Source organism: Archocentrus centrarchus, chromosome 4 (genome assembly GCF_007364275.1).
Source record: "Archocentrus centrarchus isolate MPI-CPG fArcCen1 chromosome 4, fArcCen1, whole genome shotgun sequence".
NCBI lineage: Eukaryota > Metazoa > Chordata > Actinopteri > Cichliformes > Cichlidae > Archocentrus > Archocentrus centrarchus.
In genome coordinates this window covers 27,313,686-27,338,431 of record NC_044349.1, presented here as the reverse complement: position 1 = coordinate 27,338,431, position 24,746 = coordinate 27,313,686, and the positions used below count along the sequence as shown (strand labels likewise).

At 41.6% G+C, this 24,746-nt stretch overlaps 2 protein-coding genes across 5 annotated transcripts; both read left to right on the top strand.

Annotated features, from left to right (window-relative positions):
• Positions 1 to 4,285: 4,285 nt before the first annotated feature.
• On the top strand, positions 4,286 to 15,228 carry vamp4 (vesicle-associated membrane protein 4). Of its 4 annotated transcripts, XM_030727582.1 has the most exons (10): positions 4,286 to 4,521; positions 5,216 to 5,360; positions 5,663 to 5,713; positions 7,135 to 7,236; positions 9,880 to 9,926; positions 10,311 to 10,361; positions 11,236 to 11,336; positions 13,068 to 13,147; positions 13,742 to 13,793; positions 13,881 to 15,228. In XM_030727582.1, the coding sequence occupies exons 4-10, from the start codon at positions 7,171 to 7,173 to the stop codon at positions 13,904 to 13,906; spliced, it is 423 nt and encodes a 140-aa protein (XP_030583442.1). In that variant the 5' UTR covers positions 4,286 to 4,521; positions 5,216 to 5,360; positions 5,663 to 5,713; positions 7,135 to 7,170; the 3' UTR covers positions 13,907 to 15,228. The 4 variants fall into 4 exon arrangements, with proteins under 4 accessions (XP_030583442.1, XP_030583443.1, XP_030583440.1 ...); XM_030727583.1 differs by lacking the exon at positions 5,216 to 5,360; XM_030727580.1 differs by lacking the exon at positions 5,663 to 5,713.
• A 2,236-nt stretch (positions 15,229 to 17,464) lies between these two features.
• Positions 17,465 to 23,754, top strand: myoc (myocilin). Its single transcript, XM_030727477.1, has 5 exons — positions 17,465 to 18,217; positions 20,940 to 21,005; positions 21,079 to 21,171; positions 22,675 to 22,886; positions 22,967 to 23,754. The coding sequence occupies exons 1-5, from the start codon at positions 17,722 to 17,724 to the stop codon at positions 23,546 to 23,548; spliced, it is 1,449 nt and encodes a 482-aa protein (XP_030583337.1). The 5' UTR covers positions 17,465 to 17,721; the 3' UTR covers positions 23,549 to 23,754.
• Positions 23,755 to 24,746: the final 992 nt, after the last annotated feature.

Here is a 24,746-nt window from a genome sequence, read left to right as displayed (position 1 = left end):
GACTTTATTGACTTTATAGGTATGGTGTTAAGGAGAAAAATGCAGAAGGACAGATGGTGGAGGATTTTGCAAAAAAAAAAAGATGGAAATGGCTGTGGTGAATACATACTTACATAGGGTAATTATAAGAGTGGAGGAAGCTGCACACAGATGGACTATATCTTATGCAGAAGGTGCAATCTAAAAGAAATAAGAGACTGCAAGGTGGTAGCAGGGAAGAATGTAGCTTGGCAACATCAGATGGCTGTAGAATGACTTTTGAAATCAAAAAGAGGAAGCAAGTGAATGCAGAGGCAAGGACTAAATAGTGGAAGCTGAAGAAGGGTGAACAATGTTCAGCAAGGAGCTGAGACAGGCTCTGGGTGGTAGGGAAGCATTTACAAGATGTGTTTCCATTCTCAGGCTTCCTCTGTGCTCTTGTCTTGCTAAGTCTCTGTCTTTTTGGTTTTTTTATTGCTTCTTGTTTATTCTCGTGTTAAGTAAATTTAGTCCTGGTCTCTGTTCCTTGTGCTGCAGTGTTCCTTCCTCTTGTGTCTAGTTACCTATGTTGTGTTCTTGTTCCTCTAGTGTGTGTTGTAGGCCCTCAGTGTGCCTGCTTCCCTGGTTTGTGTCAAGTTGCATTTGTTTCCATGTCTTTTTCCTGTTTTACTTTGTATTGTGTGCTTTGTATTCAGTTTTACTCCCCTTGTCTTGTTCAGTTGTGCTCCCTGGTGTGTCCTATCTCCCCAATTACCTCAGCATTAGTGAAGGTTACAAATGATCTTCTTACAGCCTCTGACAGTGAACTCATCTGTCTTCTTGTCCTGTTGGACCTCAGTGCAGCTTTCGATACTGTTGACCATAACATTTTATTACAGAGATTAGAGCTTGCTATAGGTATTAAAGGTACTGCACTGCGGTGGTTTGAATCATATTTATCTAATAGACTCCAATTTGTTCATGTAAATGGGGAGTCTTCTTCACACACTAAGGTTAATTATGGAGTTCCACAGGGTTCTGTGCTAGGACCAATTCTATTTACAATATACATGCTTCCCTTAGGCAGTATTATTAGAAAGCATTGCATCAATTTTCATTGTTATGCAGATGATACTCAGCTTTACCTATCAATGAAGCCAGATGACACACATCAATTAGTTAAACTGCAGGAATGTCTTAAAGACATTAAGGCCTGGATGACCTCTAATTTCCTGCCTCTGAATTCAGATAAAACTGAAATTCTTGTACTCTGCCCCACAAATCTTAGAAACATGGTGTCAAATCAGATACTTACTCCTCCAGTAACACTGTGAGAAATCTTGGAGTCATTTTTGACCAGGATATGTCCTTCAATGCGCAGGATATGTCCTTCAATGTAGGTCCACTTTTTTGCATTGGTGCAATATTTCTAAAAATTAGAAACATCCTGTCTCAGAGTGATGCTGAAAAGCTAATTTATGCATTTATTACTTCTCGGCTGGACTATTGTAATTCATTATTATCAGGCTGTCCTAAAAGCTTCCTGAAAAGCCTTCAGCTGATCCAAAATGCTGCAGCTAGAGTACTGACAGGGACTAGAAAGAGAGAGCAGATTTCTCCCATATTGGCTTCTCTTCATTGGCTCCCTGTTAAATCTAGAATATAATTTAAAATTCTTCTCCTCACATACAAGGTCTTGAATAATCAGGCACCATCTTATCTCAAAGACCTTATAGTCCCATATAACCCAAATAGAGCACTTCACTCTCAGACTGCATGCTTACTTGTGGTTCCTAGGATACTTAAGAGTAGAATGGGAGGCAGAGCCTTCAGCTTTCAGGCCCCTCTTCTGTGGAACCAGCTCCCAGCTTGGATTCGGGAGACAGACACCCTCTCTATTTTTAAGATTAGGCTTAAAACTTTCCTTTTTGATCAAGCTTATAGTTAGGGCTGGATCAGGTGACCATGAACCATCCCTTAGTTATGCTGCTATAGGCCTAGGCTGCTGGGGGGTTCCCATAATGCACTGTTTCTTTTCACTCACCTTATTTACTTTGTTTATACTCCATTCTGCATTTAATCATTAATTGTTATTAATCTCTGGCTCTCTTCCACAGCATGTCTTTTTTCTCTCACCTCAGCCCAACCCGTCGCGGCAGATGACTGCCCCTCCCTGAGCCTGGTTCTGCTGGAGGTTTCTTCCTGTTAAAAGGGAGTTTTTCCTTCCCACTGTCACCAAGTGCTGCTCATAGGGGGTCATTTTGACTGTTGGGTTTTCTCTGTATTACTGTAGGGTCTTTACCCACAATACAAAGTGCCTTGAGGTGACTGTTTGTTGTGATTTGGCGCTATATATATAAAATTGAATTCAATTAAATCATCTGTGTCCTCCTGTTCTTTGTCAAGTTTTCTCACTTAGGTAGTGTGTTTCCTGGTTCCAAGTTTCCCTGAGTATTCCTGGTTGTTGAATTATTAGCTCCAGTTGAGCTTTCCTAGTTTCCTTGTACCTGATGTGCAACCAGCAATAAAGCTGTATATTTCTGAGTTCATGCTTTGCCTCCTGAGTCCTTTGTTTGGACCCTTTTCCGGCCTGCCACACTGCAGAATCATGACACTTATATGTCAGGGTTGTTGAATATTTACAAGGGTCAGTGGATGGGACATGCTAGCTGGGCATATATTGGCTTTATTCATACATGCATGTTCAGACATAGCTGTGCATTTGTGGGCTGTGGTGGTTTAATCCGACTGGTTTACGCACTGTTCCTATGGTGACAGCATTTTGTTATTTTCACACTGTGGTTAGGTTGCATGGAGAGACTAGTAGACGTTGCTTTCATACCTCATTTGTGGTCTTTGGGTGCCACCATGCCATTTTGTGGTATAACAGCGTAATAACATATTTACTGCACTTCTTTTGGTGCTGGTCCCAATTGCTGGCCACTTGTATTCGATATTATTCCACTGATGCTCAGCAATTCTGTATGATGCATACTGGTACTGTATTACAAATAGCTTATTTGTAATATCTGTAATTATCTGTAATTAGGTATCTCTAATTAGGTGCATTTGCATAGTTATGCAAAACTACACATCTTTCAGATGAAAACAGCATATCCAACATGTCCAAAAGCAGGTCAAATACCCTAAATTACATATTTCCTAAAAAAGCCTATGCCTTCTAGATTGGATATGGCATGCATCAATGCATGCATCATTGCATACCATATGCTCTCGTCAATGTCATGGACATGACGTAGTATTACAATGTATATCATACTGAAATACATTGTTCTTCAGGCTTGTGTACATGGGGCTGATTCAGCAATGCATCCCAAAAAAATGAATATTCAACTTCAGCCCTCCAGCATTAATAATGGTTAAGCTCAGGTGACAAGGAAGTCGTATGGGGGGTGGGGGTGGGGGTGGGGGGGCAGCCCTGTGTGGATGGGTTGACAGATGAGGTCAGGCAGGAGTCTCCATGCCTATGATGTTTGCAGATGACATTGTGAATGGAATAAGATTAGGGAGCAGGTGGAAGAGAGCCTGGAGAAATTATGATGTGCTCTGGAGAAAAGAGGAATTGAACGTCAGTAGAAGCAAGCTAGAATACATGTGTGTGAATGAGAGGGAGGCAGTTGGAAAGGTGAACATGCAAGTAGCAGAAATAATGAAGTAGATATGTTTAAATACCTGGGGTCAACCATCTAAGGTAATGGACAGTGCACAAGCAAGATGAAGAGGAGAGTGATTTGTGACAAAAGAATATCAGCAAGAGTGTAAGGGAAGGGTTACAAGATGGAAGCAAGACCTATGATGTGTGGTTTGGAGATGGTGACAAAAAGACAGGAGGTGGGGCTGGAGGTGGTGGTGAGTTAAAAAAAAAAAAAAACAAGATGCTCAGATTTTCATTGGGAATGACCAGGATGGAGAAGATTAGAAGTGAGGGGACAACTCAGGTCAAGCAGTTTGGAGACAAGTTTGAGAGGCAAGGTTGAGATGGTTTGGACATGTGCAGAGTAGGGACAGTGGATATAATGGATGTTGAAGATGGAGCTGCCAGGCAGGCGGAAAAGAGGGAGACCACAGAAAAGGTTCATGGTGGTGTGACAGAAGAGGAATAGGACAGGGTGAAATGGAGGCAGATGATCCGCTCTGGCGACCCGTAAAGGAAGTAGCCTAAATATTACTAATATTATTATTATTTATGAATACTGCATTTTATATATTTCTCTGTGGAAGTGGAATATTTATTGCGTAAAAGAAGGTAAGGTAAAAATACATCCGCAGGCCGTCAAACATATACAGCAGCCTCTCCTCCTCCTCTTCCTTCTCCTCCTCCAGCTGTTTGTGTTGATTTCCTGGTCAGCTGATTCAGACGGAGCAAAGATAGGAAGCAGAACGCTGGCATCCACAATGATCATCGTGTTTCATCGTCCGGCCGAGAGCCTCTAAAATGAATCAGACAGATCCGTAAATCCGCTGTAAACCTCCGTGTTAATCGCTGAGTTTCTGTGTGTGGGAGTTCACCGGCGTCGAGGCGAGTCCTGTGGAAAACAGCAGGTAGCCGCGTTAGCATTCTTAGCTTAGCTTAGCTTGGTAGCTAAGCGGCCTGTCTGATATGGATAAATTCGAGTGTAGCTAAGCTATAGTAGTCTTTAAATTGTTTTTTGTTACTGTGGAGGTGAAACTTAGCGGTTTATGTGGTTGACAGCAATATAATTTGCTAAGAATTAGGCTGTCAAACAGCTAGATCTGCTAAAGTTGTTAACGGCCGTGATATAACGTTAATTAGCTTATGTGAGATTGTTTCTGTTATTTCAGTTTCACTATTTGGCAATTTAAAGGGTCCTTAAAGCTCTTAATAAAGAAAAAGAAAATATTCAGCCACAGTTGGCCAAGCTTTATACGTTTGGTATTCCTCCCATGATTTAAAAAAAAAAAAAAAAGGAGGATTCTGGGATTGATTTTTCATTCTTCTACTGTTTGCTTAAAGTTGCAATCCATGAATTGATTAGGGTCATTAATAATCAACAGCCATTATTATGCAATTTCCACAGGGCTTTTTGTTCCAATTTGAAATCAGACTTTCTCTTCATGCAATAAATCACAGCTCGGATACAGATTTAGTTTTAATGTTTTGTACCTTTTGATATTGCCTTCTTGAAAAGTTTTCTGTCTTCCTGTTTTCCTCCTGCAGCCCTAACATGTTAGATGTAACTCTGCCTTCTTTCTCTTCAAATTGCCTCTGCTTCAGATCTGTCCCCTGCCTCTCTTCCTCTTCTCCTCTGTTTACTGGAAAGCTCTTCTTCTCTCCTGGCTGCTGAAAAGCCCATTTTTCCAGCTGTGGTGCCAGAAAAGGAAGCTGAGAAAGCCAGTGTCAGAACTAGCTGGATTCAATGGTATAAGTTGTATTGTTGGCTTAACAGGGGCTCTGTGTGTGTGTGTGTGTGTGTGTGTGTGTGTGAGTGTGAGAGAGAGAGAGAGAGAGAGAGAGAGAGAGATTATACTACCACTGAGGGTCACATGCTGTTTAGTTCAGTGTCACAGAGGCGCTTTAATGAGACATCTGTGTGTGTTTTGTCTCGGTCTTTGGAGCATGAAACACCCAAACACAGACTCTAGGGTGTATAATTGGAAGAACAGCCTGTTTTCATTTCCATGTTACATGGAGAGCAATGATGACATTTCCTTTCATATCTAGTGAGACTCAGCACCTGCTCCACCAGAAGGATTTGAAATTAAAGATAACTCAGTAGGTCTTGTCATTATGGTCACCATCATTTCATAAAGGATCATATCTTCTCAGTTCATTAAATTAAAAAAAAAAAAAAAAGTTGTCACCTGACCATCATAGAGCTGCCTGAAAAAAATTCCAAGGGAAAGATGCCGTTCTTAATAGGAATTGTGTAAAATTTCAGGTCCTTACTGTCATTAGTTTTCCAAAAAAATATTCCAAAGATAAAGGTATTGTAATAGACTAGTTCTTATATGGCACTTTTCTGCTCTAACTGAGCACTCAAAGCGCTTATACAACATGTTTGCATTCACCCATTCACACCAGCACATCCATATGAATCTAAGCTAAGTGCTTTTACTATCTAACATTCATACTCCAACACTTGCATTGGAGAGCAACTTGGGGTTCAGTATCTTGCCCAAGAATACTTTGGCATGCAGCCAGGATCAGCCAGGAATCAAACTGCCAACCTTCCAACTGGTAGGTGACCTGTTCTACCTCCTGAGCCACAGCCACCCCATCATGTTGTGTATATGAGAAGCTGGAAACAATATCTTGCAAAGTTGTGGTTTATTCAGTCCTCCAGATCTGCTGTCAGGGATGAGACATCCAACTGTTTTCAGGATTTAACGAATCCATTATCCCATGTGTTAACTTGAGCTTCACTCCTGAGAGTCCATAGTCACTGAGGCACAGAACTGGATCACTTGAAGGACCCAGTGCAAGCAGTTTTCTAGGTAATGGAATTTTAAAATGGCCCATCAAAAATGAAAAATAAAGAAGAAGAAGAAGAAAAAAAAAAGCCCCTACCTTCAGGAAAACCCTGGAATTTTTTTCAGGTAAATCTGAATTGTTTAATGAACTGACACGCAATGATCCTAAAATTGTTTCTTCATGCCTAAAAACTATCTTTTATATATTCCAGTGGAAAGAAATTATGCAAATAAAAAAATTGCTGCTGTTTAACACAAAAGAAAAGGTGAGAGATGCTTTATTAAAAATGAAAAATTTGGAAATTCCTGTTTTGTAGGTGTCAAAACAGTAACCACAAGCAATAAAAATATAACCTAATAAAATAGAATACACAAAATAGCTCAGTAAAGTGAAATTACTCAGAAAGAAAAGAGTTCAGTTAAATAGAATAAAAGTTACAAAATACTTCACTGCAAGAAATGAAAAAAAGAGCATTAACTGTACTGAACAGTACAATAAAGTGGCTTAACAGTCATATTGCTGGACCATGACAAACAATAATTACTGAGTGAGTTAAGTTTTTGCCATTTATAATATTTAGATTCTCAGTGTGTTTGTAAGCTCTGTATGTAGTTATGTCTGTAACTCAGCCAATACTGGAGTCCTCTCAGTTCAGGTATCTGATGGTGTTCTCCCACAGTGTGGTAAATCCTCATTGACGATCTTCTCCTCCTGCCCTACAGAGGGAGCCAGACCGGGAGGAGCAGCCTGAAGACAACATGCCCCCGAAGTTTAAACGACACCTCAACGATGATGAGGTCACGGGATCCATTCGCAGCGAGAGGGTAAGACGCAGGAGAAGGGGGTGGTGTGTGCAACGAACAGCAGACCCAGTTAGAGCAGTGAACATGTAGTACATCCCTCCATCCGTCCATTTTCTTAACTGCTTATCGAATTCATGGTCGGGGGAAGCTGGGACCTGTCCCAGCTGATGTTGGGTGAGAGGGCAGGGTGCAATAAAATGCACTGATTTCTATCTAATAAGGTAATGCAGACTCACTGCCTTTACTGTGCATTGGCTGATTGTGCTTACCTCTGCAGTCACCCCTGAGAGCTTGTCCGGTGCCAGGAAAAAGCTCTGTAGCTGGTGGAGATTTTTTTTGTAAGATAGTTTATTTGTCATACTAATCACAATGGAAAAACAACAAAAATAAGGGCAGAGAACCAACAAGACTAAAAGTTTTCGAGGGGTGAAGCTGTTATGGCCAGATGTCTGGTCCTCATCAGTATGATCACCCCACACACCTCAACCTCCCTTGTCCTCCCTCTGATTCTTTATTGTGTTCAGTTCTCTCTTTCCTCTGTGTCATCCTGTTTGCTGTTGTGTTGAACTGAGATCAAAGGAAAGCTTACCAGGAGACTTACATAACAAAATAACCTCCCGATCGTTCCCTTCGGTGCCCTGCCTCCTGTCCTGTGATAATTGCTAACAGTTTCCTTCACGTCTCCTCTCTCGAATGGATGGAAAGAAAGAAGCTGTACAGAAGGAGATTGTTAGTGCCTTAACTTATAAAATATTTTATGATCATATGGTCACCATTCTCACAGATTTTTTGCAGATGACATTGTATTTACAGGAGAATAAATTGTCTGTATTGGCTCCACGTTGGCTGGCAGAAGTGACTTTGCGGTGCAACCATGGGTGTTGTGGTTATTAGAAGGTGAATGTCACCTTTAATACTGCTAAGACAATGAAATGTAATTGATCTTGCTCATAAAATTTTCACACTGTTAGCATTTAATGTCCATTATCTTTGTCGTGTAATCTCTAATAAAGACCTTTATTTTCCAGTAGCACTGGACAAAGCCCACCTACCTTCAGTCCAATAGGAAATGGACTCTTTCTTTCTTGTCCTGTGAGAATTGATTTTCAGCTGCCCTCACTAATTCTTTATGAATAGCATTTTACACGGGGTGCTTTTTGTCCTGATCAAAACCATCAGTGGTTCAGACATGTGATCACTGCAGTGTTTTTTTTTTTACGGGATAAATCACCTTAAGATATCAGACATGTTGTCCCATCCCCCCCTTTTAAAAAAAAAAATGTTAATCTGTACAGTTTCATATTGGATTTCTCAGCATACTGATTGTTTGGTTTTGAAATCATTTCACTCCAGTGGCCTGTGTAGTGCAGTACTGTTCTCGCACACCGCAGTCTAAGATCAACAAACTTGAACTTTTATTGCTGCGCACTGTGACAGCTGCCCACCTGGCCAATAATAACACATTATCCAGTCAGCACCAGGCTGGAAAACAAAATTGGGGGAAAAAGTTAATAGTGTTCTGAATTCAGTGAATCATACAACACAAGCTTGGGTTTGTGTCGAGACCACGAGATGAAAGCCCATCTTGGACGTAAGACACGTAAACATGTCAGGTGTCTGTTTTAATAGTCACATAGATCTTTGTAGGTTTTCTGCAGATTTTTAGTGATGCCCACATTTTGGGGCCCATTTCACTCTGTCCCCCTCAAACAGCCTCTTCATAGAAGAGATGAGGGTGTTTTAAATTGTCCTTTGGGCAGCAGAGATGCAGCTTCTGTTCTGCTGTTCAGACATGATACAACAATCAGTCACAGTATTAAAACCACCAGCCTACAATTTGGTCCCTTTGTGCCACCCAAACAGCTTTGACCTGTTCTGGCATTGATCCCTTGGGACTTGTTTATTGGAGAGTAGGCTTGTTGTTGTGTTCCTTGAGCCATTCCCGAGTGATTTTTAAATTTAAAAAAAATTATTTTTTTTCTTCAGTGTGCTGGGGATTATCATCCTGCAGGGACTGCTGCTTTGTCAGCATCGGTGTTTAGGCAGGGTGTTAAGGTATCAAAGTAACATTTCCATTGAATGCCAGGACCCAAGGTTTCCCAGCAAACTACTGCATTTTAAGATGATCACTTCTACTGTATTTACATCATCTGTCAGTGGTTTTAATGTTTTGGCTGATCAGTGTACTGGGGTAATGTTGTAGTCACTATATTGACAGTCAGAAGAGGCTCTTAATGGTCCCCACAGCAGCGTTGTGGCCTTTTGGGAGTCGTGCCGCCAGTTTCTTGTGTCCTTATGACCAGCATTGCTCCTCAGTGCCTGCTGTGTTCTGCACTCTGCTCAGGCTTCAAAACCAATATGCTGGTAATGGACTAGTGCCCTGACCAAGCTTAATTAGTAAAATCTTTTCTCTTCCGCGTGTATTATTGTATAATTGTAGGGTCCTTACCTCACAATATAAAGAGTCTGGAGGTGACTGTTGTTGTGATTTGGTGCTATATGAATAAAACTGAATTGAATTAATTCCACAATCAAAAGAACCAGTGAACCATTGACATTGTGACAGTATCATTAATACAGGCTGAATCCTTCAATACACAAAGCAGATATCAGGCAGTCAGTAGTCCCAACTTCTGTGACCTCTGACCTTGTCCTCTCTTACAGAGGAACTTGCTAGAGGAGGACTCTGATGAGGAGGAAGACTTTTTTCTGTGAGTAATAATTCATTAAATAAGAATACATTAAATAGTTAAAAAAATAGGCTGCGTTTTACACAGTAGAGCCTTAATATGCCTAGATGATAACGTTGAGTTGTGATCAGTCAATTAATCTACTTTTTCTTTGCTTTAAGCTTCTTAAATGTGAAGTTTTTATGTCTTTTCTGATATATACTTACTTTATTTTGGAGTGTGGAAAATGATAATGGGCATTTTTGTACATTTATAGAGAAAACAACCAACCACCTAATTGAGAATGTTAAGTTGCAGCCAATGTATAAGGGTAATATTAATAATATGGGTTGTGAAAGCAGAGTACACTGACTCAACAACAAAATTCACGCTTTCACTTTGACGTTATTCATGCCTGTTTTCCAGGAGAGGGCCAACAGGACCCAGGTTTGGGCCTCAGAATGACAAAATCAAGCAGTAAGTACAAACACATGCCTCATTATAACTAAAAACCAGAGGTCAAAGTAGTATTTCCATTACTGGTTTTGGTATAGGTGTTATGTAACCGTGGTTCGTAATGTTTACCAAAAGCTCTGCCGTCATGTGCAGGTTATTGTGTAACCTTCCCAGGTTGTCTCAGTCCCTCTGCAGACTAACGGAGAACAGAGGAGGTCATTGTTGACACCGTCTGGCACCCTGAGTTGTTTCTCCACACTCTCATACTTTGTAGTTTGTCATAGTTGTGAGCATATGAAACTAGATGCCATAGCTGCACATTTGAGGAATGTTAACTGAACGAGGCTCTTGAACCTTAACTGCTGAAGTCAAGTGCTCGCTCTGGTTGTTTATGTGTCCTGGTGGCAGCTCATATTTCTTTTTGTCTTCCTGATGGTTTGTTTTGCTCTGGCTCATGTTTGTATACCACCTTCAGCATGCAATCAAGGTGATGGCCAAGACTGATAATTTACTGCAGACCTTTTGTCTGAAACGATCAGTGTGATGGTGCCTCAGAGGAGACAGTTGTTATAGAGAGAAATTCCACAGTTGAAATCTTTTTTTTTTTTTTTCTCCCTCATGAGTTTCTATGTCAAAGTCTTCCCTCTTGCTAACCATGCAGCCCAGCAACTGGCATTACTCTATGATAAGAGTGACTTAAAGGTAATCTGGACTACTCGTGCCAGGTATAAACAAAGGATTTGATCGTAATGCTGCAGATACTAAACAGGTGTAGACAGGTCACACTGAGGCTGAAAGGCATCTGTCAGGCTTTTTATTGTCTGCCAGCTGGACAGAAGCTTTGTGCCGTGCCAAAAATAAGACCCGACTTACAGATGTGATTCTGTGTCTTCAGGGTGCAGTCGCAGGTCGATGAGGTGATCGATGTGATGCAAGAGAACATCTCCAAGGTGATAGAGAGGGGCGAGCGGCTCGATGACCTGCAGGACAAGTCAGGTGAGTCACACGGGACACCGTGTGTGCACATTTACCAGACAAGTGACAAGTGAAAGGCAGGAAGTACTGTTATTAGTATTGTTTGTTTTAACATTTAGTTTCCACAAGTACCCTAAAAGCCTTATTTTAGGTACTTAGGAAAGCTCTGTGCAATGTGCATCAAATTTTAAAGAAAAACATGTGCTAATGAGGCTTAGACATCCGTAACATGCAAACAACCTTGAAGTTGAATTCCCTCAATTTAAAGGGTAATGCAAGCACGGGGTAACTTGTCATTTCAGTATTAGACAAATTTAGAATAATTTTTAACAAAAGTATTTAACTGGTAAAAATTAAGTCAAGCAAACATCAAGGTGTTACTGTGTGCTGAAGATGTGCTAGTTTTACACTTTGTCAGTGTTTTAAGGGAATTAAATGGAGGGATTTTTGTAAATCTTAAAATCTGAAATATATGTAATATGTTTCAGCTCTAAAAATGATCAAAGCACAACTTTAACATTGTGCAGGGGTATTCAAACAGCAGGACTCGGGGGGGGTGTGGCAGCAATGATTGCATGTAAATAGACTCCATGCATGCAATGTTAAAAATACCATACATCCCAGTTTAGCTGTTCGCAGGTATGCATTTTAAAGTGTTTGACATACCTCACGCTCGCTGATGTGTTGAGCTCTTTGTTAGACACGTGCAGCTCTCTTCTCCACTGAAAAAAAAACATATGGCTGAACTACTCACTGTTTTTCTTTTCTTTTCTTTTTGGAGTCTCTCTCTCTCTCTCTCTCTCTCTCTCTCTCTCTCTCTCTCTCTCTCTCTCTCTCTCACTCACTCACTCACTCACTCACTCACTCACTCACTCACTCACTCACTCACACACACACACACACACACACACACACACACACACACACACACACACACACAGATGTTGTACACTAGCTTAGCTCTGTCATGTTCTCCAGACAACCAAGACAATGACGCACATCTGGAACGCATCTTTGTGTATCTTTGATGTGCATGTGGACATGTCTGTGTCTAATTGTGCCTCCGCTGTGCTTGTTGTTCTTCTGCCATCCTTCTGAATTTATGTGAGCAGTTTACAATCCTGTAATTGACACTAGCAGTTTGCCCTCTGACCCATGTGCAGGTAGCCTGTAGTTAAATTCCACAAGCACCTCTGTGGAAGCCGGAGCGCTTCTCTTTGTAGTAGCGACAGGTCGTAAACGTGGAGATGGAAACAGCAGACATGAAGACTCTAAATAGGGACAGAAGCTTGGATAAGTACAGTTACGCACACTAGGGAGCTCTAACCTATCTTCATGTTATCATGCATAAACATAAAGTTAACAACAGTATCCAAGAAACAGAAAATCAGGCGTGTGGGCGAGCCGTTTGAAAATGTCTGTCACGATAAGGGCAGAAGGAAATGTGTTTTTGCTCTATTGTGTTTTAATTTGGAAACTTGTACAACAATTGGTCCCAGTAGAGATGATGCTTAAAAAAAAAAAAAAAAAAAAAGCTGTTTAAGGGAGTGACTTCAGCATCACAGCTAAGTCTTACATAACTGCAACACAGAGCCAAACAGCTTGAATCACCCTGTGCTGTATAAAAGTGAAAACAATAGTCAGCTTATTGTTTTTGTTGCCATTAAACAGATGTCATTTTTTTGTTCTCTCTGAATTATTTTCCTCCTCACGTGTCCTCCCCTCATCTGCGCCGTGGTCGTGATTCTGCAGAGAGCCTATCAGACAACGCGTCTGCTTTCAGCAGCCGAGCCAAACAGCTGCACAGGAGGATGTGGTGGAGAGATATGAAGGTGGGGCATCCACCTCTTTTGTGTGTGTGGTGTGTGTGTGTGTGTGTGTGTGTGTGTGTGTGTGTGGGTGGGTGGGTGGGTGTGGGTGCGCACATCCAAGTCTGAGACACATTTAGTATATTTCCTATTAAAATGTGAAAGATGGATGGAGGATCGAAACTTCTATAATGAAAAATAAAGCGAAATGGCTCAATAAATATATTTGTATGCCATTAAATGCACTAAAAATACCATTTAAATTTCTTCTCGAATGAGGGTGAAATCTAGCCAATCAGCTTGAGTAGCACAACTAAGTTCTGTGGTTCTCTCCAGTCTGAGTGCAGCCATTTCTAATGTTGATCAACAAGTAGGCAAAGCATCGAACCCCATGACAGCTCCTCCTTTTATTTGAATAATGAAGCAGAAATTATGCATTATGCAAAGGAACGTAAAAATAAACACTCAATGAGAGGAAAAAAAAAACACATTTATTGTTATGTTTGATGCATTTAAGGGCTTATTTTTTAATGTATTTAGGATTATGGCAGTGTTGGTCCTCCACAGGAGATGTTCACCATCATGTGTTCTGTGTCTAATGTGTTGTTTCTCTCTCAGATGAAGATGATTATTGCATTGGTGGTTGTTGCTCTCCTGCTGATTATCATCAGTGAGTATTAGACCGAATACATGAATGCAGTATAAATTTACAGGACTTCCCTCTTACTGTTACTTTGTTCTTTTTTCTTTTCACCAGTTCCAGTGATCCTTCGATATCGCTAGTGACTGAGGAGGAGGATGGGGGGGGATAAAACCTTCCTCTTTCTCTTCCTCCTCCTATGTACCCCCGCACACAGTCCTCCACTCCAGCTAGGGGGCAGCAGCCAGCTTCCCACACCCTCTTCCAATGTCAGCCGGTATACCCTCAAGGATCTGGTCTCAACTTGTCCCTTAGTACGGATCTTATCACTGTACTCTCACATAAATCTACAGTGAGGTCGGTACTAAGGTTTGGTTTGATCCCTGCCTTGAAACTAAGCTCTAGAAATGGGACACATGGGGAAAAATTGGGGAGATATTCCACCAGTGCTGTTTGGGAGAAACCTCTCAGCCTTCTAGTCAATGTGAAGGAGTGCTCCATTCCATGATACATATCACGTGCGGGGCTGGACAACAAGTCCCACATGTTACATCATATAGATCGATATTATAAAGGCAGAGAATCGATGCCAACCATCTCTTAGTTTAGCCAGTCTGTTTCTGCTGCAGCAGTCTTATATAAAGGGGCTGTAACTTCCAGCAGATGAACCTCTGATATCTGCTCACAATTTCCTTGTCTTCTTACTTACTGAGACTTGGGACAATGAGAATGTTTAAAGGGAATGCTTGGTGAATGAAAGCACATTTTTCTGCCCAACACAAAGTGGGAGAACATCTGAGGTTTATCTGTGGAGTCTAAAGCTGGTTTTTGGGTTGTTTTTTTTTGTTTTCTTTTCCAATCTTTTAAGTGGCTTTGACAGAAAACTGCTTTCACTTTTCAGGTATCTTTCCTTGTTCGCACAGAAAAAAGGGACTAGAAAGAAACTACATGTATTCGTACAAGAACCTGCTCTGCTCTTGTTATAGTGTACAGAAGAACCATGTAAAACCAAAACACCAAGGTTATGAATGTCTCCTTGCTATTCTGTTCTCAGATGCTGAGCTCTGAGCCCGTTTGGTCACGGCTGTCAAATTTTTTCCTGCTTGTGGCATTACATCGTGTCTCACTCTGCAGATGGTTCTGTTTGGTTTATATGCTGCTTCTGTCTCTTTTTTTTTCCTCCACTGTTTTCAAGTTCTTATTCGCTCAAGTGTTTAACTGCTGGTGTTCCCATTGCCACTGAAGGAACAGTTTATCACTGTACGGTTTTAAGGAGGGGTGATTTATGTGGCTGAGCTGTGAAACAAGGATAGGTGTAACTGTGTCTGGATTAACTCGAGATGTTCTTTTTTTCATATTTATTTTGGCTGTAAATATTGATTCTGTAATGATGTATAATACTCTGGCATTGCATTGGAAGACTGTGATCCTTTTTTGCTCTGAAATAAAGTGATTTTAAAGGGCACTTGTCTGGTTTGTTCTGCTTTGAACTAGTTCAGTGTGTTTGGGGAAATCAGAATGGATGAGTATGGATGGAGGGAGAAAAGAGACTGATGGAAAAATGTATAGAAGGAAAAACTAATTGTCATGCCATCCCTTCACTTTGAAACACTCTTAACTATCCTCATGCTCTCAGAGCCAGCAGAGTCCTTTAATCTCTTCTCATTACCCGACAGTTTTATTGGCTTGTGGCTTTACTGGCAGTTTTGAGTCCCATGATGGCACTAAAGTTGGAGAGACTGGAGCTTGTGTGAGGTGTTATTGTTCTGACAGACCCGCTGTTCTCGTTCCCCGGACAGTAGACGCAAACGCACACTGACAGCTCTGCCCTTTGCTCAGCCAGCACTACCCCACCCTTCTGAAGGAGCAGAAAGTAAATTGGCCCACAGGGACCTTGTGTTTTATTGATCATAGGCAAATGGCATTCCAGTTCACAGTCATAAGTGTTGCAGACAGCAGGGGGTGATGACTTTGTTTCAGCTCTGAAGAGGAGAGAGGTCATTTCATCTCATGCACTTGCTCAAATGTTAAAGCTGCGGTGATAAAGGTGCATATTGCTGGATGATAACCGCAGAGGTTGTTAAGTCCTGGCTGTAAAAGTTTGCTGCCCTGTCAGGTGGCTTAATTAACGTGGTTTAACTTAAAGTTTAGAGGTTTGAATTTGCTACTGGTCAGGAGAAAAGATTTGGGCGGCAGTAGCCTATAAATCTGCATGAGACACTTTTATCCGTTCTGCCTGCCGAGACGCACCCACATTGGCAGACGAGGATGTTTTGGTCCTAAGGTGCTGATATTGGATGACTTCAGATTCCGAGCATAGCGATGAATTTATGAGTCACATAAAAGTGAACTAAACCCACAAGAGAGTAGAATGGACAAAATGTCAACCAGCAGTGGTCAGTAATGAGCACACACCTTCTTCATTTGAGGCTGATCACTCACAGATGATGGTGGCTGTGGCAGAAGGAGCCTCTTTGCTCTTTATCATTTTCCTCATTAATGTTTACATGTTTTTTAAAACTATGTGTTCCACCTTTCAACCTATCTTTGGTTTAAATGATTGACAAATACTAATGAAATTGTTAGGACAGACCTACTGTAAAAAATGTGAATGTAAGTTATGTTTTCAAAATGCTACACATACTATACCCTATTCATCCATCTATCCAAACAATCATTGCTTTAATAAAGATAAGGGTGTCAAGTAAGTATTACCAGAAGCTGGATGCATCCACCTGCAAGTAGAAGCATGCTTTCAAAGATCTTATCTTGTACCCCCATGCTGACCTCTTTCCCTTTTCACCCTTTTCCCTGTGGCATCCCTAAAGGAGATGATTTAGGTATCAGAGTGTCCTAGCAGGTCAAGGAATTGGGGTCAAGAAGTGTGAACAGAAAATTAAGGAGAAATGAGGGTAAGAAAAGTAGGAAAGGAGCCCAAACAAAGGCAGGATATGAGGGTAAGTTGAGAGCTTGTAAAGATTAGTTAGGACTGGAAATTGTGTTTATCTGCACCTGAAGCGTTTCACTTTCAAGTCTTTTATTTTGCCTCTCTAAGGAGAGCCTCGATATCTGATGGCTGTAGGTATGAGTCACAGCAGGCTGTCGATCAACATATCAGAAAAATCAGGATGGGACGAGAGGCATACTGCAACAAATCCACCCAGGTAGCAAGTGACAGGAGGTGAGCCAGGGAATCTCACTCACGCGAGTCAGCATCGGGTATTCAGTCATCAAGTGACTTGTAACCATCGACCACTTGTGATGAAGGCTCTTACTGGCTGCTTGCATCACATGTGGCTCCCCTTCCAATATGAAAGGGGACAACAGCTTCTCAGGAGATAATCGTGGGAATCCAACAAGGATTAGCATTCATGCTGGACCCAAACTTCAGGGAAATTTCTGTGCTGGAAGCTTTTACAAATAAGAGGTATAAATATAGCAACAATTAAAACTGATGAAAGGACAGTGAGCTGTAATGTCTGGTTCTTTAGTCTGAAAATCAGTGAGGGCTGCATAGACAACTTGTGCAAAAATGAGACTTTTCACCTCAAAACAACCAGCATTTCTTTTCCTTCCCTCTCTTCTCTTCCTCTCTCATCTTCTCAGTCCCTCTGCCTCTGGGAGGGCCTTTACATCTCTTCTCTCTTCCCCTTTTCATTTCCCTCCTTTCGTCCCCTCCACACTGTATAAATAACTGTGAGCTGTTGAGAAGAGCTCAGTGTTGCAGACCTGTTTATAGAGGAAAGACAGAGGAGAAAGCAAAAGTGGGAGGAGAGGGGCAAGACTCATAGCTGCAGGAATAGAGGAAATACCTGAGGGAAGACTAGAAAAAAAAAAAGGCACCACTTGAAATTAGGAATTAGTGAAGGTTTAAAGAATAATTTTACAATAAATCCAAGACTGGGCAAAAGAAGGAAGAGGTTTTTAGAGTAAACTGTGTGGAGGAGCTGTCTCAAACATGTTCTTTCTTCTCTCATTCTGTTTATGTGGTCTACTGCTGCAAGGTGAGGCACAGGACAGAGCTTCTCTGTGGAGGGGAAATGACCGAAGTGGGCGATGCCAATACACCTTTACCATACCTAGCCCCGTTGAGTCCAGCTGCCCACAAACTGGTGGTCCAGAGATGGATGGACTGAAGGCCAGACTCAGCCTGCTGGAGGTCCTGGTTTCCCAGCTGAGTGGAGGGGACTCTCGGCTCCCAGGGGTTGAACAAGGGGCAGGCGCCAGAGTTCAGTCTGACCTGCAAGAGGCACTGAACCGGGCTGTTGAAGAGAAGAACCTGCTGCAGAGTGAAAAGGAACGTCTAGAGAGGGAACTGAAGGGGCTTCAGTTTAGAATGGAGGAGATGAGGAGGGAGACAGAAAGGCTGAGGAACAAACCCTGTCCTCAACAGACACCCGTGGTCCCACCCAGCCCCACTCTGCAGGACAGGGTCCCAAAAAGACCTTCTAGTGGTAAGAGATACACCCCATACATCATGTGCAAGACTTAACAACATTTCTAAATAAATAAATATTTTTTACTTGTTGTAATTTCGTTTGAAATACTTCAGATATACACAAACAGGTCATTTTATTTGATATATAATTCACCTGTCAGTAATTAAGATGCACAACAGAATGAGCTGTCTGCACACAGGTTCGCTTTCAGCTGAAATTTATATTTAGTGACTGAGCGAAGGATCATGAGTTCATCAGAACAGAGAAGGTACAACACAACAAAGTCATCTATGTATGCACATTTAGAGCCACACAAAATAACAATGCACTGCATGTGGGTCACGTGGATGCCTATATCTGCATGCACAAATCATCTTAAAGAAAAAAAAAGGTGAAAATGTGAGTTCATGTTTAAATGATTCACACCTGTTTGTATGTTGCTAATGTTTTGGTTGCCCCATTAGTCTACAGATACACTCAGCTCAGGTTTCTGTGCTTCCCACTTCCTGCACTGCATTTAGGGATGATAAACACGCAGCCCAGAGAGGATCAGCTTAGTATTTATGGGCATAGCCTGCTTTCTTTATGACTGGTGTTTCCCTCGGCATGGCAAGCAGTGTGCGAATAGCTCAGCGGGGAAGGGGGACTGAAATGTGATGCACTCTCTGGAAGTGGTTGTTCCATTGCCTGGATATCATCTGAGGGCTTTTGATGATGCCTGGTGGGTCGGGGCTGGTCGGGATGTGGGACTGTGGCCAAGAACAGGGGTTAGAGGGCTTCACAGAGCTTTGGAGTTATCTTGGAGTCAGTGAAGTTAAAAGTGGCCAAACACCAGTCTAACTGGCATCCAACATCAGCGTTTCAGCCACCATAGCTTGTTGGTCACGCATCCCCTTTTTTTTCTCAGTCAAGAGATCACTCTGTCCACCCTTTGGCTCTCATCATCAGTTGCTTAAAAGGCTGAGATTGCCATCAGCAGTAAATCCTGCCTTTCTAATTCTTGCCAGACATCCTCTGCTCCCTGTGCTTCAGGAGAGCTTATAAGCTCTGTCTCCTGCATACTCCAGGTTATCTGCTGAGCTCCTCATGTTTGCACCTGCAGACTGAAATACACAGAGAGGGCCCCTCAGGGTGAGAGGCAGATGTCAAATAGATCAGAGTCAGAGGAAGACATGTAGGAGAGAAGAGATAAATGTCAAACCAGGCTGTATTTAGGAGTAAGGAAACTCTGACAGGAACATTTTTTTTTATTGTTTACAACCCATGCAGTGGTTATGACCTGTAGTAATAGTTGCCACTCAAAATATACGACCTGCACCGTGCAATGTTATTCTAGGACTTTATAACTAGATCTTCACATAAAATTTACGCTGGAAGTGATAATGCAAACCAACATCATTCATGTTGAAATGGCAATATTCTTTTTTTTTTTTCTTTTTTCATGAATGTGCAGCCAGAAGGAATTGCAGTAATGAGTAATATTAATATTTGTGAGATGTCTCAGCTATGGGGCTCCACATGCAACAGGTAGAGGGACTACAGCTTAAAAAAATGGGCTGTATGTTATACTTTACACTCTGACTCATGAGTATACTGGGAGAATAAATATCCAGTTGTAAAATGTTTACAGCAGCCGAGCTGAAGTCTGTTGGCTGGTGCCAATTAGGCTTCTCTGTCCTCACATAAAGCATCCTGTGGGAAATGAATGAGGTTTATGCTATTTAGCTCAGTGACATCCTAAACAAAGTGGCAGGATATGAGGGCCCATATGGCAATCACTCTCATAGACTCCGGGGAAAAGATAGCAGGAAAATGTGGCTGTTTACCTGTGATGATGATAAATGGCCGTTACCCTGTGGGACTGGCCTCATAGCTGAGAGGGAGCCATTAAACTTCCTGCAACACTTAAACCACAATTGATGCTTTTGATTTAAAAGCCTTTAACTTTTGGAGACATTTTTTTACTTTTTAAACCCACTTAGTACGACACAAATCTTTTTCGGTATTTGCCCCATTACCAACCTCCTGCTCGTCTTCATCGTAAATCAAGATCAACTTCCAGATGCAAACGTTTAATGTGCTCTACATCATTAGGGTTGATTGTATCCCCAAGGACCGGCATACCCAGACACAGACTGTATATCAATTTTTTTTTTTTGAAAACATATTCAAACAGGTCATTTTTTTTCTTTTGTAAACATCACCGTGTTTATGTCATCAGATTTCTGAGGGGTACACAGTTTCCAAATATTGTTTGACATTGTTTAGTTTTGAAGATTTCATGGAGGAGGTAAATGGAAAAATAAGGGAAGAGAAGAGAAGAGAAGAGAAGAGAAGAGAAGAGAAGAGAAGAGAAGAGAAGAGAAGAGAAGAGAAGAGAAGAGAAGAGAAGAGAAGGGAAGGGAAGGGAAGGGAAGGGAAGAGAAGAGAAGAGAAGAGATTATAGTGATGTGGGGGAAGAACAACAAAATGTGTGGTTTGAAGTTGACAGTGCTGGGGTGGAATGGAGTGTCAAGTGTGTTGACTTGTCTGTTATGCATGTGGTTAGTCAATCTACCGACTGTCTGACTCCAGAGCAGCTGGGAATCCATTTAGGGGTGTTTCTTTTCTGCTGTCAGATTCCCTGCTGTCATTGATGCCATAGACATGTTTGGGTATACACAAACTCTGTCCAAGTTATTGCAGGCTACAAGTAAAGTGTGCAACAAAAACCTATGATGTGCCTGTCTTTGTTTAGGGTCTAATCCGATGTCTCACCTCATGACCAGGCCCAACAGGCAGGGAGACAGCTCCAGTTTGAGAGGTGAGATGAGTTTTCTGCAGAACTTTCACTGTTTCCTGTATCTTCAGCTTACCCCGGGTCTTTCTGTGTTCAGATTCAGCATGGCAGCGTGGATCTCCGGGGTTTCAGGAGCTCAAGGCTGCAGTGACAGAGGTGCCTGCTCCAGAAGGCAATGATGATAACACAGGTATCCGTGTCTCACTTGGTCTGTTTGGGTGATTTTGCCCATTTTATCCCATCATTGCAAAACACATTAAATTACTGGGCTTAACATGCTGCTTTGTTTTAGAGATTTGAATTGAGGCTTACTACTATTTCATGGAATTACAGAGATGAATGGATACCTTTTAGCCGTTTAGTTCGGCTTAAAAAGATGCTGTGGATCGACAGTTGATGTGCAACAGAGGGGCCCGCGAAAGCAGAGAAGGTCAAATGTGCAAACCAAGTGAAGAACCCTGAGGCTGAAAAATGAAGGCAACGCTGACCTGTCAAAAACTGTAGACCCTCAACGGCTGATATATATATATATATATATATATATATATATATATATATATATATATATATATATATATATATTATATATATATATATATATATATATATATATATATATATATATATATATACTCATGAGAAAGGCTATATTATTTATCCCATTGCTGGGAAATTATCTATCTGGTACAGCACGTCCAACACGTTTATGCATCAGTTTGTGTGAGTGAAACTCTAGCGTGATTAGCAGGGATGTGCATCTGTGTAACACACCCATACAGATTATACAGTAAATGTTTCTTACTAACCCAGATTACTAGAGTTAGCTGATAACAGCACTTCACCTTCTCATCCCAAAGTGGTCACTTCTGACTCCAGAAAAACAAGACATTCAGAAACCCATAAAGGATGTCACCATGACTATGTGTTTATACAGTCTATAGTGCAATTACACCAGTACGGACCTTTAAAGACCAGTTTTATAACTCCTTCCCTCCCGCCACCCTCCTCCCCATGCATCCATCTGGCCTGCCAAACATGACACTCATCCCCCACCTCTGCTGACAGCCTCAAAGCAAATACTACTATTAATACTGGGGCATTTGAGGTGAGAATACCACAGTCATGCCTGTCTATAGGTATGAGCGCCCTCCTGAGTTTCATATTTGTCTACTAAATGTAGATGGAAAGCACCTTTAATGAGGACACACTTAAACCTTCCCAGAGCCACGTCATAGCTCATGCAGGGTTATTTTTTATGGAGATCATGAAAAATATGCATGGAGACAACGCAGATAGTCATTTGATCTCAGATGAAGCCACACTAATGGGTATATTTATAAGACATACTCTTATCTAACATTAAATCCAGCTTTACTTCCTGAACCTGAGAGGGAGGGTGTATTTAAGGAAGTGGTAAATATACAACCTGCCTTATCGTTTTCCAAATAAGAGAAGCAGAGAGTTCCCGCGCAGGATGAGTTGTACTACAGCTGCTGCTGCTCTGGTCATGGTGTCAGACCTGTTGTCTGCTTCCATGATGAGAAATGATGACCTGATCATGTCCCAGATTCAGGTGCATGTAGATCTCATTGTTTGTGGACCACTTACTCTGAACGGTCTCCGTGAGTCACCTTAAGCGAGCCTAAATGGTCTCTATGTTATCTACTTATTTAACTACCCTTTCTACTTGCAGGATGTGGGGAGCTCCTTTCAGTTGCTGAGCCAGTAACTCACAGGAAAGCCGATAATATAGCAGGTAAATATGGTATTTGGATGCAGGACCCTGAAGCCGTTTCTCCTTACGGACCCAACATGCTCTGGCGCATTGATGCCATTGGCAGTGAGATCAGGCAGATGTTTGGATATGAAGACTTGGAGCAACTTTCAAAAGGCTTCCCATCCAAGGCAAGTGTCACACGGATGATATTCATTACATCACAAATATTTGATCATTTTTAATTATTGTTCATGGTTTCCCATGGCAGGTCTTACTGCTGCCAGAGCTGTTAGAGAGCACAGGTGCTACTCTGTACAAAGGCTCCCTGTATTATCAGAGACGCAACAGCCGCACTCTCATCCGATATGACCTGGCCTCTGAGAGCATTGCAGCCCGTCGCGAACTTCCCCACGCCGGCTTCCATGGCCAGTTCCCATACTCCTGGGGAGGCTACACAGATATCGACTTGTCTGTGGATGAGAAGGGGCTGTGGGCCGTCTACTCCACCAATAAGGCCAAAGGAGCAATTGTGATCTCGCAGTTGAATCCAGAAAGCCTGGAGGTAAAGAAGAGCTGGGAGACCAACATCAGGAAGAACTCTGTGGCCAACTCGTTCATCATCTGTGGCAAGCTGTACACCCTGGCTAGTTATGCATCTCGTGAAACCATCATCAACTACATGTATGACACCGAAACCAGCCAGGGGAAGGCTGTGGCCATCCCCTTCAGGAACAAGTACGGCTACAACAGCATGATTGACTACAGCCTGGCTCAGAGGAAGCTTTTTGCCTGGGACAACTTCCACATAGTGTCCTATGACATCAGGCTGGGGCGCCAGCAGGCTAACTGAAGCCAACACGAGTGACTGCTGAAAAGTGACATTTGCTCACCTGTTCCTGCTTCAAAGACTCACGGCTTTAGAGCATGAGTAGCAGCAGTAGTTAGAAACCTAACGCCTTCAGTATCCATGTGTAGAAGAGCCTAACTACCAAACTCCAAAGAGAAATGAAGACATCTGAGGAACAGCATCCCCAACAGGTCTTTTTTTTTCCCCCCTCAGAAGGAGAGGGGAGCTTTTGCTGTGGCGTGGTCCACGAACATGTTTTTAGAGGAATTATTTTTGTACTGCCTTTAATCCAGATGTGTGATTTTGTTGTTTTCTTGTTAAGCTATGTATATTTGAGGTCTGAAAAAAATGACGCACAGTAAAATTTTTGTGTCAAATTAAAATACGACAAAAACTCCTGTGGTACTACATATACACCTTACAGTGTTTCACCAGTCAACACCTTTTATCAAATAAACTGCTCTCTTACTTACTGAATATTGCATGTACTTGTACAATGTACTCAACATAATGATGACAACTTCAAAATCATCATGAAATAAATCTGAATCACAGCAGTCTGAGTGGTTATTTGTGCCACTTTATAAAGTTATTTTACTCATATTTTCATCCTAAACTGGTTTTTTAAGTGTGGCTACACCCACCGAGGTCTCACTAAGATGCTACCTGCAGCCCACTCAGGTTCCACAGGGAGTCCAGTTTCATTTTCCTCTTTAAAAAAAAAAAAAAAAAAACTAAAATTTATTTTTGCTGATATATAAATTATGTGTGTGTAGTTTTTGTGTAGGGTTTATAGATCACTTTACATAATTGTGTTTTCATTTAAAACAGAAAAAGAATGAATTATCAACATTGTTTATACCTGTGTACCAAATTTCATCATGATAGATGAAAAATGCAGTGAGATATAAATTTTAATATTGCACCAGTGATGACAGGGATTTTTTTTTTTTCCCCAGTTTTGGTGACCTTGAAAATGAAATCATGGGCTCCTAAGGAATATTTCCACAAAGTTTCATTAATTTCAATTAAAAACTTTTGAGTTTTATTGCTAACAAACAGGGGTGAGAACATAGCCTCCACCTTTTGGTGGGTGAGGTAATGATCAGTCAGGAGGGATAAAAAGAGAGCTGCGGTCTGTGGCCACAGTTATTCTTTGCTTATGAAAAGTTTAAGTTTTGGTTACATGATTCTCAAATTA

What these genes read in the sequence shown, in the direction of transcription:
- myoc (XM_030727477.1), top strand. Translation starts at nt 17,722, where the DNA reads ATGTTCTTTCTTCTCTCATTCTGTTTATGTGGTCTACTGCTGCAAGGT. An exon ending in AGACAGCTCCAGTTTGAGAG is followed by an intron (nt 21,006 to 21,078) that starts GTGAGATGAGTT and finishes TTCTGTGTTCAG; the next exon opens with ATTCAGCATGGCAGCGTGGA. An exon ending in AGGCAATGATGATAACACAG is followed by an intron (nt 21,172 to 22,674) that starts GTATCCGTGTCT and finishes TTCTACTTGCAG; the next exon opens with GATGTGGGGAGCTCCTTTCA.
- vamp4 (XM_030727580.1), top strand. An exon ending in GATCCATTCGCAGCGAGAGG is followed by an intron (nt 7,237 to 9,879) that starts GTAAGACGCAGG and finishes CCTCTCTTACAG; the next exon opens with AGGAACTTGCTAGAGGAGGA. An exon ending in TGACCTGCAGGACAAGTCAG is followed by an intron (nt 11,337 to 13,067) that starts GTGAGTCACACG and finishes GTGATTCTGCAG; the next exon opens with AGAGCCTATCAGACAACGCG.